The sequence below is a fragment of the Maylandia zebra genome, linkage group LG17, assembly GCF_041146795.1.
Source record: "Maylandia zebra isolate NMK-2024a linkage group LG17, Mzebra_GT3a, whole genome shotgun sequence".
NCBI classification, from domain to species: Eukaryota; Metazoa; Chordata; class Actinopteri; order Cichliformes; family Cichlidae; genus Maylandia; species Maylandia zebra.
Genome location: NC_135183.1, coordinates 4,730,210 through 4,749,104, shown reverse-complemented (window position 1 = coordinate 4,749,104; position 18,895 = coordinate 4,730,210). Strand labels below are relative to the sequence as shown.

The following is an 18,895-nucleotide window of genomic DNA, read 5'->3' as shown; positions in this document are numbered from 1 at the left end:
CACACCATGAAGCTGTGGGAAAGAGTTGCTGAAGCTAGGTTAAGAAGAGAGGTGACAATCAATGAGCAGCAGTGTGGCTTCACATCTGTAGTTCTTTCTCAGCATGATGTTTGGGTGTTGATGGAAAAGTATAGACTGTCAGAAGGAGCTGTACTGTGTCTTTGATGGTCTAGATAAAGCATATGAGAGGGTGCCAAGTGCGGAACTGTTGTACTGTATGAGGAAGGAGTGATAGAGTGAGAGTGCTGGTAGATGACATGTATGAAGATGGTAAGACAGCTGTGAGGTAACGAAGAATGTAAGTATTCAGAGCCATCATATTGCAGCATGCCACACGCTCCCCAGAAAAGACAGTAAAACAAAGCCAGCAATCATTCTTCGGTTTGTGAGTCGCAAAACAAAGATTGAGTTACTGAAACAGGGTAAGAAGCTAAAAGGGACTGGTGTGTATTTAAATGAACATTTAACGAAAAAGACTGCTGAAATTGCAAGACAGGCACGCAGCCTGAGAAAACAAAATAAGATACAAGCGACATGGACGAGGAACTGCAAAGTAATGATAAGACTAAATGGCAATCCCGAAGAAGCGAAAGTTGTGATGATAAGAGAACTCAAAGACTTAGAGCAATATAAATAATCAGGAATCTGCTATGGAATCTATTGGAAAAGTGACGATTGGATAATGAACAATGGGTATGGAAAGTGTTTCTGGCCTTACGGCTCAAAAACAATGGAAACAACAACAACAAAAACACATAAATGACAAGTTTGGACACAGATTATAGGTTTCCATTCAGAGATATTGAAGAGGAAGACTTTGATTATGAAAAGGACTGTCAAGGTGGTTATTTTGCCACACACGCTGAGAAAACGAACTTCAAAACGTTTAACTATGCAGAGCACAACATGAATGACCCTGAAAGTAACATTGACCCAGATACCCACTTCTACAATAACACCAATAATACTTGTGAGTACTATACAGATGACCAATTCAATGTGAATATTAAAATGGCAAATGCATTGTCGGTCATACATTTCAATAGTAGAAGCCTGTATAAAAATTTTTCTAAAATTACAGAATGTTTAAGTAAGTTAAAAAAGTTTAACATAATTGCAATATCAGAAACATGGCTCGATAATGAGAAAGTTAGTGAAATGGGACTGGAAGGATACGAATTATTTACAATGAACAGGGTGAATAAAAAAGGAGGCGGTGTTGCTTTATATGTAGATAAAGTTTTGAAATGTAGTCTGATTGAATGCATGTCAAGCACCATAGATAACATATTGGAATGTGTCACTATTGAAATTCATGTTGAAAAAGCTAACAATATAATTATAAGTTGCATCTATAGGACACCAGGTTCATGCCTTGAGATATTCAATGAAAAACTTGCTGCTATGTTTAGCAACCTAAATGATAAAAAAGTGCAAATAATTTGTGGTGATTTTAATATAGATTTGCTAAACCCAAATGGACATCAGAAAACAACAGATTTCATAGATACAATGTATAGTAACTCCCTTTTCCCTGTAATTATAAAACCAAGTAGAATAACAATTGATACAGCTACATTGATAGATAATATATTCACAAATAAAATTGACCATGAAATAGTAGGTGGACTTCTTATAACTGATATAAGCGATCATCTTCCTGTTTTTGCAATTTTTCAAAATTATTTTGGGATTAAAACTAAACAAAAGAATCAAACATTTGATATGATACGACATAGAACAACAAGAGCCATTGCTGCCCTCCAGGTGGACTTAAAGGAACACAATTGGAATGAGGTTTTTGCAAATGAAGATTCAAATAGTGCGTATGATGCATTCTTATCAACTGTAATTTCACTATATGAAAAACATTGTCCTTTAATGAAAATCACTAGAAAGCATCACAGATCAAATAAGCCATGGATCACAAAGGGGATAGAAGATGCATGTAAAAAGAAAAATAATCTATATAAGAGATTCATAAAACAGAGGACAAAAGATGCTGAAATAAAGTACAAGTTATATAAAAATAGATTAGTAAATATTATAAGAACAAGTAAGAAAGAATATTACCACAAATTATTGGAGCAAAGTAGAAGTAACACACAAGAAACATGGAGGATATTAAACAGTATAATCAAAAAGGGCTCAAAAAATAAGAATTATCCAGATTATTTTAAAAAAGATAAAGATATTGTGCTTGATAAAACTAAATACATTGCAAATGAATTTAATGATTTCTTTGTAAATGTTGGCTTTAATTTAGCAAAAGAAATTCCAGAGTCAAGAAATAATAACGACCTAAATAAACATATTACTCAGAATGTGTCCTCCATGTTTATTGGTGCTGTAACTCATAGAGAAATAATTAACATTGTGAAGACATTTAAAAATAAAAAGTCCACTGACTGTTTTGGTATTGACATGATATTAGTTAAAAGTATTATAGAATATATAGTGCAACCTTTCGCATACATTTGTAATCTGTCCTTTCAAACTGGTGTGTTTCCCTCACAAATGAAAATAGCAAAAGTTATTCCAATCTATAAAAACGGAGAGAGATGTCAGTTTACCAATTATAGGCCAATATCACTACTCCCACAGTTCTCAAAAATTTTAGAAAAGTTATTTGTTAATAGACTTGATAAATATATTGAGAAGCATAATCTCCTAAGTGATAACCAATATGGCTTTAGAGTGAAAAGGTCCACTTCAATGGCAGTGATGGAACTTGTTGAAGGGATATCTAATGCAATAGATAATAAGGAATATACTGTTGGTGTTTTTATAGACTTAAAAAAGGCGTTTGATACAATTGATCATTCTATATTAATGAATAAACTAGAGAGATATGGCATAAGAGGGATAGCATACAAGTGGATGAAAAGTTACCTGGATGAAAGATATCAATATGTCGAATTCAATAATGTAAAATCTAAGCAGTTGAAGGTAACTTGTGGTGTTCCTCAGGGCTCTGTGCTGGGCCCTAAATTATTTATATTATATATAAATGATATATGTAGTGTTTCCAAACTGTTAAAATGTGTATTGTTTGCTGATGATACCACTCTGTACTGCTCAGGTAAAAACTTAGAACAGCTTCTGACTACAGCGGAAAAGGAGTTAAATATATTAAAAAACTGGTTTGATGTAAATAAGTTATCATTAAATATAAAGAAAACAAAATTGATTATTTTTGGCACTAGACCAATGAAAAATGTATCTAAAATAAGGGTTAATGGAATTGAAATTGAAAGAGTGTACGAAAATAAATTTCTTGGAGTGATGATTGATGATAAGCTGAGTTGGAAGTCTCATATAAACCACGTGAAAACAAAAATGTCAAAAACCATTGCTATTCTCTATAAAACAAAGCATGTCCTGAACAAAAAAACATTATACACACTTTATTGTACTCTGTTGCTTCCATATATGACTTACTGTCTGGAGATATGGGGTAATGCATATAAAACGAACACTCTTCCTATTTTCAAGTTACAAAAAAGAGCTATAAGAATTATAAACCAATCAAACTATATAGAACCAACTAACATTTTGTTTATTAATCTGAATACCCTGAAATTTTATGATTTAGTTGAATATAAAATGGCACAGATAATGTATAAAGCACAAAATAACTTGCTTTGCCCCAGTACTCAGAAGCTGTTCAAAGTCAGAGAGAGTCAATATGACTTAAGGGGAACAGATTTCTTTAAAAAAAACAAGATAAGGACAAATATAAAGCAGAGATGTGTTTCTGTTAGAGGAGTTAACCTGTGGAATAGTTATGACAGTGATTTAAAAAGGTGTAGTTCATTTTCCTTGTTTAAAAACATGTTTAAAAATAGAGTAATAGAAAAATATATAAATCAAGAATGAAAAGAGCAAAAAGGAGAAAGAAGAGAAAAAAAAAAAAAACAACCTCTTGATTCTTTTGCTTTGATGTAGTTACTTATCTAAGGTGGAAAGTTTTTTTTTTTCTTTGTTTTTTTTTTTGTTTGTTTGTTTGTTTGTTTGGTTTTTGCTTTGTTTTATTATTTTCTTCAAGCCCTGTGTACAGGAGCTGCATACAAAAAGATATTTTGTGAAAAGGGTTGGCGTAATAAGCAAATGCTTCAGCCAATACCTTTTGATTAGCCTTGTCTCATGCTTTCTTTCTTTATGGTAGATTTTTGTTCTGTTTTCACTGTTTGTTTGTTTGTTTGTTTTTTCACTGTTTTCACTGAGATTTGAATTTGAATGCTAATCAATAAAATCAAATCAAGGTATGTGGTAGGATTGACATATGTCTGAGCTTTGAGTGGGATTAATCAGGGATCGGCTTCTTGTTTGCACTAGTAATGGACAGGCTGATTAATGAGGTCAGGCAGGAGTCTCTGTGGGGTATCATTTTCACAGATGACATTAAGATCTGTAGTGAGAGTAGGAAGCAGGTGGAAGAGAGCCAGGAGAGGTGGAGGTATACAGTGGAGAGAAAAGGACAAGTCCCTGGAAACAAGACAGAATAAGTTTGTGTGAAAGAGAGGGTGACGGGTGTAAGAGTGAAGCTGCACTCAGCAGATGTTTTGAAGATAGATGAGTTAAACATCTGTTGGCAGCTATCCAAAGCAACATACAGCACATGAGAGAGGTGAATAGGTGATTTTGTTGATAGCAGCAAGTGTGAAAGCAAAGGTTTGCAGGACAGTAGTGAGAGTTACTATGATGTCTGGTTTGGAGACTGGTACAAAGGCAAGATGGGAGGTGGAAGATGTTAAATCCTTCATTGGCAATGACCAGAATGGACACGATTAGAAATGAGTATATATGTTACAAATAAGTCATAGGAACAGCTCAGGTTGGGCAGCTGTAAATTTAAATTACACCAAGTCACTGTCAAAGAGCAATTAGGGGACAAATGCATTATTTCTCTCTTGCTTTCTTGCTTGCCCTCTATGTCGTTGAATCAATTGAAAAAGAAGTAGTTTAGTCAACTCTAAAATAAAAACTTAGGGTCAACTTTTAAGTCATATGATGCAGTTGGAAACTTGCAATTGGAGATTTACGATACTGTAACCTTTATTAAAGTTCCTCGTTTGTGTGATTGTGCAGCGGTGCTATTTCTGGAACAGTGGAAGCGACGTCAGATCAGTCTGAGCTTCAGCTGGGACTTGACAGGCATTGAGGAGGATGAGGTAAATGCTTTTTAAAGTGCAAACATAAACGCATCAAACCTACAAAATTAGCAGAAAAATTTCTGAACATTCAGATTGGCAGAGGTTTTTTTCTTTTTTCTTAACCAGTTTCACTCCTACAATCTGTGTGTGGCCACACTACCTCCTCCTGCAGTGACACTTAACATTGGCACTAAAGGCATTATCATCTAATGCTAATCCCACACTAGCCTGGAATGTACATGTGGCATACACATAGATGCCCACATGAGAGTCAGATAGAATGTCCAGAACCTAACTCCTTCTCACTCCTGTTTTCTTTCAGGAACACCCCAGGCCAAGATATGAGACCGTCCTCCTGCAGAAAAGACAGAAGAAGCAGAACAATAAGAAAAAGAAGAAGAAAAAGAATGAGGTAGGAAGGCAAAGAAAACAAAGCTATACTATTAAAGTGCTTACTATAGGAACGTGTTATGGTAACAAGTCATGTTTTTTTAAATTCAGTGATCTGTATACATAATACAAATATGAAGGAAATATATTTCCTTTCACCCAGCTGGTTTTCAACATGTCCAAGATTATCTCATGACTGGGAGTGATCTAGATTCTCTGTGTAAACCAGGTCAATCACACTGAGTCCTGTTGGCCCACATACTTTTGCAGTGGTAACAGATGGCTGCCTGCTGCTGCCAGAGGGAAGCAGGGAACTGGTTCACATGACACAGGATCATCATTACACCATCCCAAAATTGATTAGGGAAGAAAAATAGAAAAATTTAAAAGATCTTCCTGGGAGCTGATCATATATACTGTAGTTGCAACTCAGGATTTAGTATCTTGCCCACAGATACTTTGGCATGCAGGCTGGAGCAGCCAGGAACCCACCCAACCTTCTGATTAGTGGATGAACCACTCTATCTCCTGACCCATAACCACAATGAAGAAATTGATAGAGCTGTTAGTGTGCCACTTAAAGATTCCTCACCATCAATGGGTTCAACTTCTTATACGTTGGCGAAAGACTTGCGAAAGTTAGCTGCAGGTCCTTCGGTGGCTTTCAGCCAATCAAATATGGGACACTCTTCAGAGCCAATGCACTTTGTGTTTGACCAGGTGTTTCCTCAGATTTGATGTGTTGCCATTTTTTTTCCCTTCATTTTCCTCTGCAAATGTTACAGAGAGCAATCGTTGCGCAATTTTTATTTTTATTTTTTGAAAGCGTAACCACACCTGAGAGATCTTTTGGTTAACTTGAGTGATAGTTAGTAATAGTCATGCTCTTTCTTACGCTTACCTAAAATTTGGCACCGAATGATTTAGTGTGAGTTGGTTTTCAGTAGATAATTCAGTCAGTACCCTAAAAAGTACAGAGTTTGGTACCCAACCCTGACTTTATCAGAGTCTTTAGGTCCTTCATGTTTTTTTTGTTTTTTTATTTTTTATTTTTTGACTTTTAACAAACTTGTATTAGGTAATATAATGTGGAGTACAGGAATGCTTGTTGCTGAAAGTGTGCCACACAGATGGTCCATTAAAAAGGAGGTGTGATTCATAATTAATAGAATTGTTGTAAATCGATGTGACTTAAATAAATATGTTATATTTTATATAAACAAATATGCTTTATGTGCAAAGAGAAAAACATCCTCCAAGCTTTTGAGTGATAGTGGGTGTGTCTGTCTGTCTGTGTCTGTCTGTGTATTTGTCTGTCTGTCTGTGTGTCTGTAACTTGTCCCCCCTGTCTTTCAGCCAGCAAAGCAGGAGGACGGGACAGTGACAGGGAAGGACAGATGGAGACAAAAACTACTGTCAGCCATGTCTGCAGGAATACCGGTAACCCCTCCTCTCCTTCCCCTGTCCTCTTCTACCACCTGTCCTTTTCTTTTCCCTCCTGCTCCCACCTTGCTTTCCCTATCCTTTCTTCCCCCTCCTGCAGGCTGCTGTCTGTTCTTCTCTTCCTGTCCCATCCTCAGGGTGCTACCGTTTCCACTTTACAGGTATTTCTTTGTATGTTTTCTAGCATACCCCTTTTAAATATATCAATCCAGGTATGTGATGACCACAGCAGGAGTTAAAATTGCCCATATAGTTGGGCTAGTTGATGAACCCGAAAGCAGAGCACAGATATGAGCAGGAACAGGAAGATTGCGTATTTAAAAAAAAAAAAAAAAAATGCTCATTGTTGGTGGGAGAGAGTTGGGTTTGAATGGAGGTCACGATGAGGTTGAAGCAATAGGCAGGGCCAGGGCACCAATGCAGCTAAGGACTGCTGTATGAGAAGTTCAGAGAACAGAGAGCTCAGAACTGAGAAAGATAAGAAGGGGCTTAGGCAGATGAATGCTGCAGACAGAGAAGAACAGGTGTTGGTAAATGCGAATACATGAGTGGGCAATAAACTAACAGAGACTGCATGATCTGGCAGTTGTGTATACAATGTTTTCACAGTCAAAGTGTTGGATCTAGGTATTTATTGCAGAGCAGGATGATGACAAGCAGCTGGCAGTCTGACTTCCCCCGCTCATCACATCCTGCAATCAAGCAGGCAGAAAACAGAAACACAGAAAGTAGGGAGGGAAAAGATTGCGCTTTGCAGCTTGGTGGGAATGATGGTACAAGTGAAGGGCATGACACACAAAATTACCCTGCATTCCACTGCCCACGTCACCCTGTAGAACATGTGCTCTGGGAAAAATTCAGATAGTAGTGTATGATTTTTGCTTTTTTCTCAGAATGGAATGAAATCTGGCTCAACTTGGGTGCTGGTAGGTGACCCATGTGCGGCCTGGTTCTATTCCACCCTGGATGAGTTCGTGCATGTCTTTCCTTTCTCAAACTGCCTTGTCATTAAACAGGCTAAACACACGCTTTACACACTAATCAAAGAAGTATTAATCCAGGTCTGAAAATAGTTCTCAACCAAAGCACTGTAGTACTGTTTTCCCAGGTAGTTAAGCTAATTAATGTTAAGAAATCCTTCCAATATAGTCTTTAAAAAAGGAACATTCTTTATAACACAGCAAAGGTAAAATGATTTGTTGGATCTAAAGGATTTCTTTTCTACAAACCTTGTTGCTAGACAGTTAACAGGACCCCCTTATGAATTGGGTGAGCTGCTAATCCTTCTTTGCAACCTTTATCTCTGTGGGCTTTTTCCTCATCGCAGGTGTACCACATGACATTAATGGACTCAACGGAGACATACTGTTTGTTACACCTTTTCTTGTATGACAAGTTAATTGTGGTTAGGTCTACTGTCAAAAAAACAAACAAACAAACAGCTACAAGTACCTGGGGATCCCACAGGCAAATGGGAACCATGAAGAGGCCACTATGAAAGCTGCAAACACCAAGTACCTGCAGAGGTTCAGGCAAGTCCTGGGGAGTCAGCTGAATGGCAAAAACAAAGTCTAGGCTATCAACACCTAGCTCTGATCAGGTACCCTGCTGGGATAATAAGCTGGCTGAAGGAGGAGATGGAAGCCACTGACATCAAGACGCGGATGGAATTCTGTGAATGCAGAAATGACAGAGTGTGAGACTTAAAACACAAATTTATATGACAAAAAGATGCACAACACAAATAAGCCGACTTGGAGAAGTAGAGGGATGGAAAGAAACTGAGGGAGGGCGGGCTGAGTGGGAGTGATGCATGCTGGGCAGGAAGCCAGGGGTAAGATTAGTGACCGTCACTATGGCGACACACAACTCCCTCTCACACACTTGAACCATTGTTACCTGAATGTGCTGTAGGATCAAATCAAAAGATTATATGAACATATATGTGAGTAAAATGGGTCTTTGGTTTTTGAGTCTTCTACGTTGGTCCTGTTATTTTAAAGCAATATGCCTTCGGCATACTAAGCACTTATAAATGTTGGGTAAATCAAGTTGAGCATTCATTTTGGCTACTTTAAGTACAGAGCTCAGGCTGCATGCTTACATTTGCAAACTGACAGTAAAAGTGCCGTAACTACATCAGTGGCTAATCTTCAGTGACGGACAAATCACTGTCACAATGTTTCAAATCAGTTTTTGAACTACAGGGCATGTTAGTGCTAATAATACAAGACAAACTAAAAAAAGAGAGAGGGTCACATGTTTTAAAGCCCAGAATCCTAAAGGGAAGCCAGCTCTGTCTTAGACACTTACATTGCATTAGATGTGCCTGAAAATGGTGAAATGGTACTATATGTATAACATCATTCTTAACATTTAAGCAAAGCAAAGAAAAGCATTTATGTTTGAAATGAAGGCTCATGTCCAAAAGGCGCGATTCTCAAAATGATGATAAATGTACAGATTAAAAACAAGTTGCTGATTTCGTTTCTGGTTCTTTTATACACTGCTCACTGCATAGACGTTATAAGTGAGAGACTGCATAAATCTGAATAATGGACTTGAGCAGAAAAGCACATTGTGTTCCATGTAACACTTTCATTTCCATTAAAGTTTTTATATTTAATATGTGCATGTTCAGTTAAGACAAAAGGCCCTCCGTTTGAAAGGCTAACGACTTTGTTCCAACAGAATAATGAGAAAGAAAAATGTTAGCGAAATTGTGTATTTTTAAATCAAATGTATTTCGTCAGTTGTAATCAGGATGAAACCTGTTTGTCATTTCTCAACACCGCACTCTGAGTGCAAACAAACACACTTTCCAGCGTTCACAAGTTTAGAAGACTCAACGAGGTCGTTTTAGAGAAGCTTGCCAAAACCATCCGGTAAGTTAATTAAATTAGTTGGTTTGTTGTCTGAACACAGTGTAGACATCTGCTGCTGGTTACCATGTAAAAACAAAGTAGAACGCACAAGTTGATTTACACACTTAATCTAATCTGATCTAAACTGACAAGTATGCACATAGTGCCCACGTCACATTCAAGTGCTAACACGTTTTATTATTCTAGTAATAGTCTTTTAAAAAAGGTTAATATGAAGAATTTATACTTGGTAGCAGTAATAGTTTTGCATACATAGTACTATTTAATAATAGAAGTGGTAGTGTCTGTGAAAAGTAGAAACTACTGATGATAACTTGTTGCAGTTTAATGCAGCCTTATTTTACATTTCATTTAAATCTTGTTTTGCTCTTCTGTCTCTAGCAGATTGGAAATTTGTCACGAGTCCTGGTGTGATCAAATTTTCCTTCAGCACTTGAACCAGGCTAAGAGTCTGGAAAAGGGGGAGGAGAAGTGAGAACCTTAAGAGAAGATGGTATGGCTTTATTTTGATTATTTTTGGTTTTTGCTGAAAGATTGTTTCTTTTAAATATTTTTGGTGTTAATGGTTTCTTGGATTTCTGCCATGAATTGTCCTTTTGTAGGTCATTTTTTTAAACAAATTACTAGCTGAACTTTTGAAACACAGCAATGGAGAACCAGTCAGGTGGAGTCTAATCCAGAATGCCAGAGAGCTATAAAAAGTCACAGTCTCTGTTTTAACTTTTAATCTTACTTATTACTTAGCAAATTCTCATTTTTAACTAAAACTTTATTAGAATTGGGTTTTTAAAATGACTTGTGTCTTTTTTTTTTTTTTTTTTTGTTATAGGTCTTCAATCATCAGCGAACAACCTACAACCTGACCCCAAGTGAAAGGCTTCTGGACTCACTGTCTCTCTGGGAATACTTGCCAAAAGCTGCAAAGTGAACAATGTTGTAGAACTGAAGTGACAATAAAAAACTTCACATTTAAGAGATTTGTTTGTAATCCAATAATTTACATGGCTAACACCTCATAATTAATTTGTCTCTTAAAGTTTGTAGTGGGCTTGAAAAACACATTATTAATTTTATAAAAACACAACTTGAATGTAGCATACACACCTCAGATCTGCAGTGCAAATGTTGGAGCAACCAAAGGACTACCTAATGATGTATGCAAGAAACATGCTTTAATGGTTAAGGCTGTCTAAATGTGCATTTACTATTTAGTGAAAAACCAAGAGGTCCTCAGATGACTAAAGGGCAGAACTCTTGAGTGGTTGAAGCAATTAGACCAGTATTAATGTAGTTCTAATAAATGTCAAAATGTGTCCTTGCATGCAGAAATGTGTACGTCATTTTAATTCTACAAGGTTCAAAATCCTTATTTTGAACCTTGCGTCCCCATATTTTAAACTCATGCTACTCCTTGACGTGGTGTCTTACTCTAAATCTCAGATTAAATGTCTAACACTCCCCTTTCAACCCACTGTATAAGCTTATTCGTGACGGTTCATATGTATATTTGCCTGTTTCTGTTTTTAAAAAGCTTGTATTGCAGGGTGTACAATGCCATCATATTCACTAGATGGTGCCATTGCACTGCCAGGCTGCATAATCCCTCTTCCTAGTATACAGGGTTTTGATCCACTCAGGTCTGTGTGTGCAAACTGACTTCCTATCACTGTGTGAAGATGTTCATGTATGCATTATTTCCATATGCCTATAAGCACCACCTGGGGGTGGAAGATTTGAAACAGTTTGACAGCGGTTTTGTTCCACTGTAAACTGTAACTGTACAGGTTACATTCCATTATTAAAATTTCTGACATTCTGGGCGAGACTTTTGTTTGCACAGGGTTTAGTAGCTGGGCAAAACCAGATCCTTCTGTCATCTCCTAGCATTTTAAATTATGCATTGCTACTGTCTCCTGGCTGTAACCTGGTTTTCGAGGTTGTAGAAATCAATCTTCCTATCTGAATCTTGGCAAGAAAGCAGATACTTGTGTTTTCTTAGACCTGAAATCGCTCCAAAGTAGAAGCCAGTTAATGTGGTTAATGCCTGGGAGAATGGATGAATCAGCTGGGAGTCATCTGGATGTTAGAGATTCTCTGGAATAAAACGATGTCCTCAAGCAAGTGTTTGAATTTAGGCTGCGTACAGTAAAACACATTTTTATGCTCCCTTATGTCTGTGCTGAGATGTGGTAATGTTCCCCGTGGTCGTGTGAAATTCACTGGCTGCTTGTTTCGCTCTAAACTCAGTTTTTACAAACCATTTGAAAGGAGGAAGGGGCTTTGTTTTTCTCTCTTTTTAAGACGTCTCTGTAGGCTCTCTGTTCTGGATAACAGATTTAAAAACAAACTTAAAGATCCACAGATTCCTGTATGACTGATTTGGAATTTTCCCTCTTTTCTCCTCCTCTGTTTTTTCTGTCAGTCTCCTATAGAGAAGCTGACCTGGAAAGATCGCCTTCCCGGATACTTGATAAACGTGTCCTCTATCCTCTTCATGGTGAGTATTTAAAAATGTGTTTTAGGGCCAGTGTAGGATGAGAAAAATGTATGTGCAGAGCTGGGAATAAAAGGGATTCCTTTTTCCTTTTTTTTTTCCTTAAGATCCATTTGACTTTATAAGGTTGGATTGACCTCATCAAGCAACAGCGGATAACAGAATACAATTAGATCTTTCTTTCCAGTTGGATTTAGCAGTAAAGAAATACTTTTAGCTCAAACTTACCAAAGCGCACATTTTTTCCTTCTAAATCAGAATCAGAATCAGAATACTTTATTCATCCCGAAAGTTACCACTTTAAGCACGAGTTTCTCAACATTACTATCCCCCTCTCTGAGATATGTATGATTTTAAAATAAGGTTTGGTTACATCTGATCTAGCCTAGCCGTGTCATTTTCTCAGAATTGAAGTGTGAGAGCATAATAAGTCTAGCCATTGCTCTATAACGATTTGAGTAATAACTACCCTTCCTTTGCTTGTGTTTTTGCTCCCAGTTTGCGCTGACATTTTCTGCAGTTTTCGGCGTCATCATTTACCGCATCACAATCTCTGCGATCATGGCGATGAGCCCTGACCCGGAGATCAGGCACAATGTTCGGGTGACAGTCACTGCCACTGCGGTCATCATCAACCTCGTGGTTATCTTGATTCTGGATGAAATCTACGGTGCTGTGGCAGTGTGGTTAACTGAGCTAGGTACAGACACACACACAGATGTCCTTTTACTCTATTCTAGTAAAGTAACTTTGGTTTCAAGTACCAGAGAGAATGGGGGGAAAACTGGATCCACTGGTGAACACTGCTAAAAACCTTGATTGGTTTTCTTTCCTGCCAAGAGTTAAGTAAAAAGATCATTAACATTTGAATATCTTTAATAATGAAGCTGTAACTGCACAAGATGTTAGCTTAGCTTAACAGTCACCATGCTGGTCACCATGCATGATATCAAGTCTCAAAGTCATCAAAGTCTGATTAACTTTAGAAATGTATTTTTTGAATTGCTATAAGTATAGGGTTTTTTTTATAGTTTAAAAAAAATAAAATAAAATATCTATATATATATATCTATATATATATCTATATAGATAGATAGATTTATTTATTATACAAGCTCTTCATACATCCTGTTAACTACAGTCTATTTGGGAACATGTACTGGCATGACAGTTGCAACAGACTGATATTTCCTACGTTAAGGCTAGGCCAGTAGATTGCCCTGGTTTTGTTTCTAAGCTAAGGTAATTATATCCTGCTAGTAATTTACTCCTTGAATCTAATCTAACCCTGATTTCTGGAAATCAGGGAGTTGTTTCAAATATCCAGAATGACACATTTACAAATGCTAGGAGTAAAATAATGCCTAGGTCTCTTGATAAAACATGTAATCATCTTCATCTTCTGTATCTGAGAAAGAGTCCTTCTGCCTCATGGTGGACAGCTTGATAAAACTTTGATGTTTTCATGCTCCAGCCATCCCATCAGTCATCCCAGGAGGGTTTTCCTACATTTATATTCATATTCAAAACCTCTGAAATAGAAAAAAATTAGATGGAGAAATGTGAGGGAAGAGAGAGAGAGTGTGTGTGTGTGTGTGTGTGTGTGTGTGTGTGTGTGTGTGTGTGTGTGTGTGCGCTCGTGAGTGTGTGTGAGAGAGATGATGTGCAATGTGAAAAGTTCCAGTATTTTAACCTACTTCCAGCACAGTGATCATGTTAAACTCTCTTCACTTGCAGAGTTGTCACTTTCTGCTGAACAGATGCCATTCTTGTGCAGTCATAACAGTCTAGAGTCACACTGTAGAAAAAATAATGTGGACACCTTAGAAATACAAGCCTAATAGAGCTGTGCATGTGTTTGCTTGATGTTTCTTTTACATAGGCCCCATTTCATTTCTATTAGCATGCCTCTTTTTCTGTAGCACTCATGAAATACCGTGCTAACTCTTTCTCACTGTTTCACATCAACTATTTTTCAGAGATTCCTAAAACAGAAACCAACTTTGAAGAACGGCTCATCCTGAAAGCCTTCTTACTCAAGTTTATGAACGCATATGCTCCCATCTTTTACGTGGCTTTCTTCAAGGGACGGTAAGCCCTCTGTGTTTGTGTTCACCATTGTACCATGAACACCACATCTGAAATGTCACCTATAAAATGACACCCACTTCTTTTTAGTGTCACTACTGGGACCTAATGTTTTTTTTTTTTTTTTTGTACGTTTTTGCAGGTTTGCTGGACGCCCGGGAAATTATGTGTATGTGTTTAATGATTTTCGGATGGAGGAGGTGTGTGATTTTTACCTTTAAACATAAGTTTGTTTTTCATTTGGATTAGCGAAATTGGATTCAAAAGTTACAGTGTAATGTGTAAAAAAAAAAAAAAAAAAAAAAAAAAAAAAAAAAATGATATGTATCCCCCAGTGTGCTCCAGGAGGGTGCCTCATTGAGTTGTGTATTCAGCTCAGCATCATCATGTTGGGGAAGCAACTAATCCAGAACAACATCTTTGAGATTGGCATCCCGTAAGTCCATCGATTTGTATGAAGATAAAAATGAAAAGAAGCAGTCAGGCAATAAGATTGTCCCTTGTATGTGTTTGATTGCTAGTGTTTGATATCATTTGGACATTGACATAATGCTTTCCCCAGCCGCTTACTCTAACCCTGAAAATCAAAAATGAATACCTTACCCTAAACCTATGCCAGTGCACTGAACCTATAATTAATGGCTACAGAAAAACCATGCTCTTTATACTTAACCGTAACCCAATTATAAACCTGACACCAACACCACATTTTGAGCCTCAACAATGCCTTCAAACACATGGGGACGAGTGTTTTGTGACTGTTGGTCCCCACAAGTATAGTAGCATGCCAATTTTCTATTCCCACAAAGATGTCTAAACGTGTGTACACACACACACACACACACACACACACACACACACACACACACACACACACACACACACACACACACACACACACACACACACACTTGCTGACAATTTCTTGCAGCATCTGCTCTGCCCTTTCTTGTTCTAGTAACATTCCTTCCATGTCTGGACAGTGGTTTTGTGCAATAGCTTAGCATTAACATGCAAATCTGAAAGCTCAAAGGTCATCTACGTTTATAACAGATGTCAACCAGACACCCTTTCTAGCTTCAGGCTACACTTTTATTGTTGCTTTACTCACTCATTAGGTGAGCTTCATCAAAAGCTCTGTTAGTCATCTTGATGGACCTGCAAGTCGCAGCACATGCAATCATATCTGCATGCCATCCTTTCCACTGTTACACATTCATCTCCTTAAAAGTTTCACACCTGGTAGAATTGTTGTGTGCAGGTGTGTAACTCATCACATGTGCCCTATTGCTCCATGTGTGTTTATGCAAACAAAACATAAAAAATATTTAGGTTGTATTGTATATCCCTTCACCAAACTGCAAACACACATGCATATTTATGGTTGTATTACTCATGTAAGAGTGCATTCTTAGAGAAACACCCATGCTCTCACTTTCCTTCACTGTCTCTTCAGTTCTCTGTTGGCTGTTCCCTTTTTCGCTTACATAAAAACCCTAAAACATTCAGCCCCTGGCTGTCAGTTCACTGGGTTTTCAACAAACATCAGCATTTCAGCACCTCTGTAAATACTTATTTTGCTATTATGTTTCACAAGCAGTCTGCAAATCTTTTATTGTTCCAGCTAAGGTCTAGAGAGTTTTAACGACTCTGTGCTGTGCTAGAAACTCCAAATGCGATCGTTTTGTTGGAGTCATTGCACTCATTCAACTGCATCGGTGCCACCTATTTTAGTTTCCAGCTTTGATATCTTTTACTGAAAGTAAACAAGAAAGCAGGAATTGTGAGTGGAAGGTATTCATGCCCTGCCTCTGACAACTTTAGAATGGATTTTTGCAGTAGGGATTAATCACAGCTATAACCCAGCAGTCAGTTGGAGCCTTACACATAGTACAGTTGCAGTAAAGGTAAAGTCTTTTATTGTCTTTGCACTTTCATCTTCCTTCATTTTAACAGGAAATTGAAGAAATTGGTCCGTACATTAAAGGAAAAAGAAACGACACCAAAGGCGAGGGAGGAAGAGAAGCCACCTCAGCAGTGGAACCTGGACTATGCCCTGGCTCCCTTTGAAGGCCTCACTCCAGAATACATGGAGATGAGTGAGTATGCATACACACAGAGAAAAATGGCCTCACAGTCTGTAGCCTGAAAACTTATATAAGACACATAAGACGTTTACATTATGCTGCTTTCCAACAGATGTCACTGCAAAACTGTGCAGTGCTGTGAGTTGATGAACTCTGTATACTACAGTGGAATGCAGGGACATTTACAGGAAGGCAAGCAGAGACGAAAGACAGAAAATATTAAAAACAGGAGGCATTAGTTTTTAAAATAAGAACAATAGTATTTAGAATATTTATTTATAATAATGGCAAGGATTCCCAAGAATTCCTGGACTCGTTCCTGGTGGGTGATGGGCTCCGCCAGGGCTGCCCTTTGTCTCCGGTTCTGTTCATAATTTTTATGAAGGCGCAGCCAAGTGGCGGAGGGCTTTCGCTTTGGTGGCCTCAGAATCTCATCTCTGATTTTTGCAGATGATGTGGTTCTGTTGGCTTCATCGGGTGAGGGCCTCCAGCTCGCACTGGAACGGTTCGCAGCCGAGTGTGAAGCAGCGGGAATGAGGATCAGCACCTCCAAATCTGAGGCCATGGTTCTCAGCCGGAAAAGGGTGGAGTGCCCACTCCGGGTCGGGGATGAGTTCCTGCCCCAAGTGGAGGAGTTCAAGTATCTCGGGGTCTTGTTTGCGACTGATGGGAGAAGGGAGCCGGAGATCGACAGACGGATTGGGGCTGCAGCTGCAGTAATGCGGACGCTGCACCGGTCCGTCGTGGTGAAGAGGGAGCTGAGTGTAAAAGCGAAGCTCTCAATTTACCGGTCGATCTACGTCCCTACCCTCACCTATGGCCACGAGCTGTGGGTAGTGACCGAAAGAACGAGATCGCGGATACAAGCGGCAGAAATGAGCTTCCTCCGAAGGGTGGCTGGCCTCTCCCTTAGAGATAGGGTGAGAAGTTCGGCCATCCGGGAGGGGCTCAGAGTAGAGCAGCTGCTGCTCCACATCGAAAGGAGCCAGCTGAGGTGGTTCGGGCATCTGACAAGGATGCCCCCTGGGCGCCTCCTGGGTGAGGTGTTCCAGGCATGTCCCACCGGGAGGAGGCCCCGGGGCAGACCCAGGACACGCTGGAGAGATTATATCTCTCGGCTGGCCTGGGAACGCCTTGGTATTCCCCCGGATAAGCTGGAGGAGGTGGCTGGGGAGAGGGAGGTCTGGGCCTCTTTGCTTAGGCTGCTGCCCCCGCGACCTGGCCCCGGATAAAGCGGATGAAGATGGATGGATGCATGGATGAATGGCAAGGATTCCAATAAACCACTGTAAGCTGGAGCTGCCCAACTTATCATTGCCTGACACCACTCCATGCTATTTACGCCATTTTAAATGTATAGGCTTGCCATCAGTGTTGAGTGTTTAAAATCACCTTGGATAAGCAGCAACTTCTCAGTTCTTTGTATGGCATCTTAGACAGGTAAGATGCCATACTCCTCAGATACAGTATCGAGGATACTTGAGGGCGCATGAGAGTTTGGCCAACAAGTTTATGTGTTTTCTGGACTTGGACATGGCATTCGACCTTGTCCCTGGGGTGTCCTGTGGGAGGTGCTTCGGGAAGCGTGATACAGCTGTTGCAGGAGTTTAGTCCGCTGGCAATAAGTCGGACTCGTTTCCGGTGGGTGATGGGCTCTGCCAGAGCTGCCCTTTGTCACCGATTCTGTTCATAATTTTTAGGCGTAGCCAAGTGGCAAAAGGCTTCCACTTAGATGATCTCAGAATCTCATCCCTGTCTTTTTGCAGATGATGTAGTTCTGCTGGCTTCATCAGGTGATGGCCTCCAGCTCGCACTGGGTGACATGTTAGATATCAGTGAGGTTGCTGACTGGCAGCTTTGAACTCAGTGAAACCTTGTAAATGTTGTTTTTCACAATACGGCTGAATGCTATGCTTTACTGTGAACCCTGAGAGAACAGACTTCTTGTTTTATTGGATTTTAAATCATTTTGACCATGTTTTTCACTCTGTGGTACTGACAGGTTTTTGGTACCTGGTGGCGCTGTGATTAGGGCCTTTCTGTGTGGGGTTTTCTTGTTCAATCCGTGTCAGCGTGGCTTCTTTTCGGGTACTCCGGCTTCCTCCTGCAGCCCAAAGACATGCGGTTATTAGGGATAGGTTAACTGGTGATTCTAAATTGTTCATAGGCGTGAATGTGAGTGTGAATGGTTGTGTGTCTCTCTGTGTTAGCCCTGCAACAGGCTGACAATTTGTCTAGCATACTGTTACGAAATCAGTTTCACCCCGGTTCTTTTTATTCCTCGGGCATCCAGAGACTGCACCGGAACTCAGTAGTCATTTTCACAAAACCTTTATTCATCTTTATTCATCT

The 18,895-nt window shown here is 39.0% G+C and overlaps 1 protein-coding gene across 9 annotated transcripts in view; it reads left to right on the top strand.

The window, feature by feature from the left end:
* ano2b (anoctamin 2b) overlaps window positions 1-18,895 on the top strand; it is a 74,540-nt gene that overhangs the window by 36,953 nt on the left and 18,692 nt on the right. For 8 of the 9 annotated variants that reach the window (XM_024805699.2, XM_024805698.2, XM_024805702.2 and 5 more), the window contains 9 exons: window positions 5,092-5,174; window positions 5,479-5,568; window positions 6,903-6,986; window positions 12,297-12,371; window positions 12,867-13,068; window positions 14,348-14,459; window positions 14,599-14,656; window positions 14,792-14,892; window positions 16,413-16,555. In XM_024805699.2, coding sequence (XP_024661467.1) covers window positions 5,092-5,174; window positions 5,479-5,568; window positions 6,903-6,986; window positions 12,297-12,371; window positions 12,867-13,068; window positions 14,348-14,459; window positions 14,599-14,656; window positions 14,792-14,892; window positions 16,413-16,555 — 948 coding nt within the window. The remainder of the gene's footprint in view (window positions 1-5,091; window positions 5,175-5,478; window positions 5,569-6,902; window positions 6,987-12,296; window positions 12,372-12,866; window positions 13,069-14,347; window positions 14,460-14,598; window positions 14,657-14,791; window positions 14,893-16,412; window positions 16,556-18,895) is intronic. The other variant, XM_024805700.2, reaches the window with a different exon arrangement.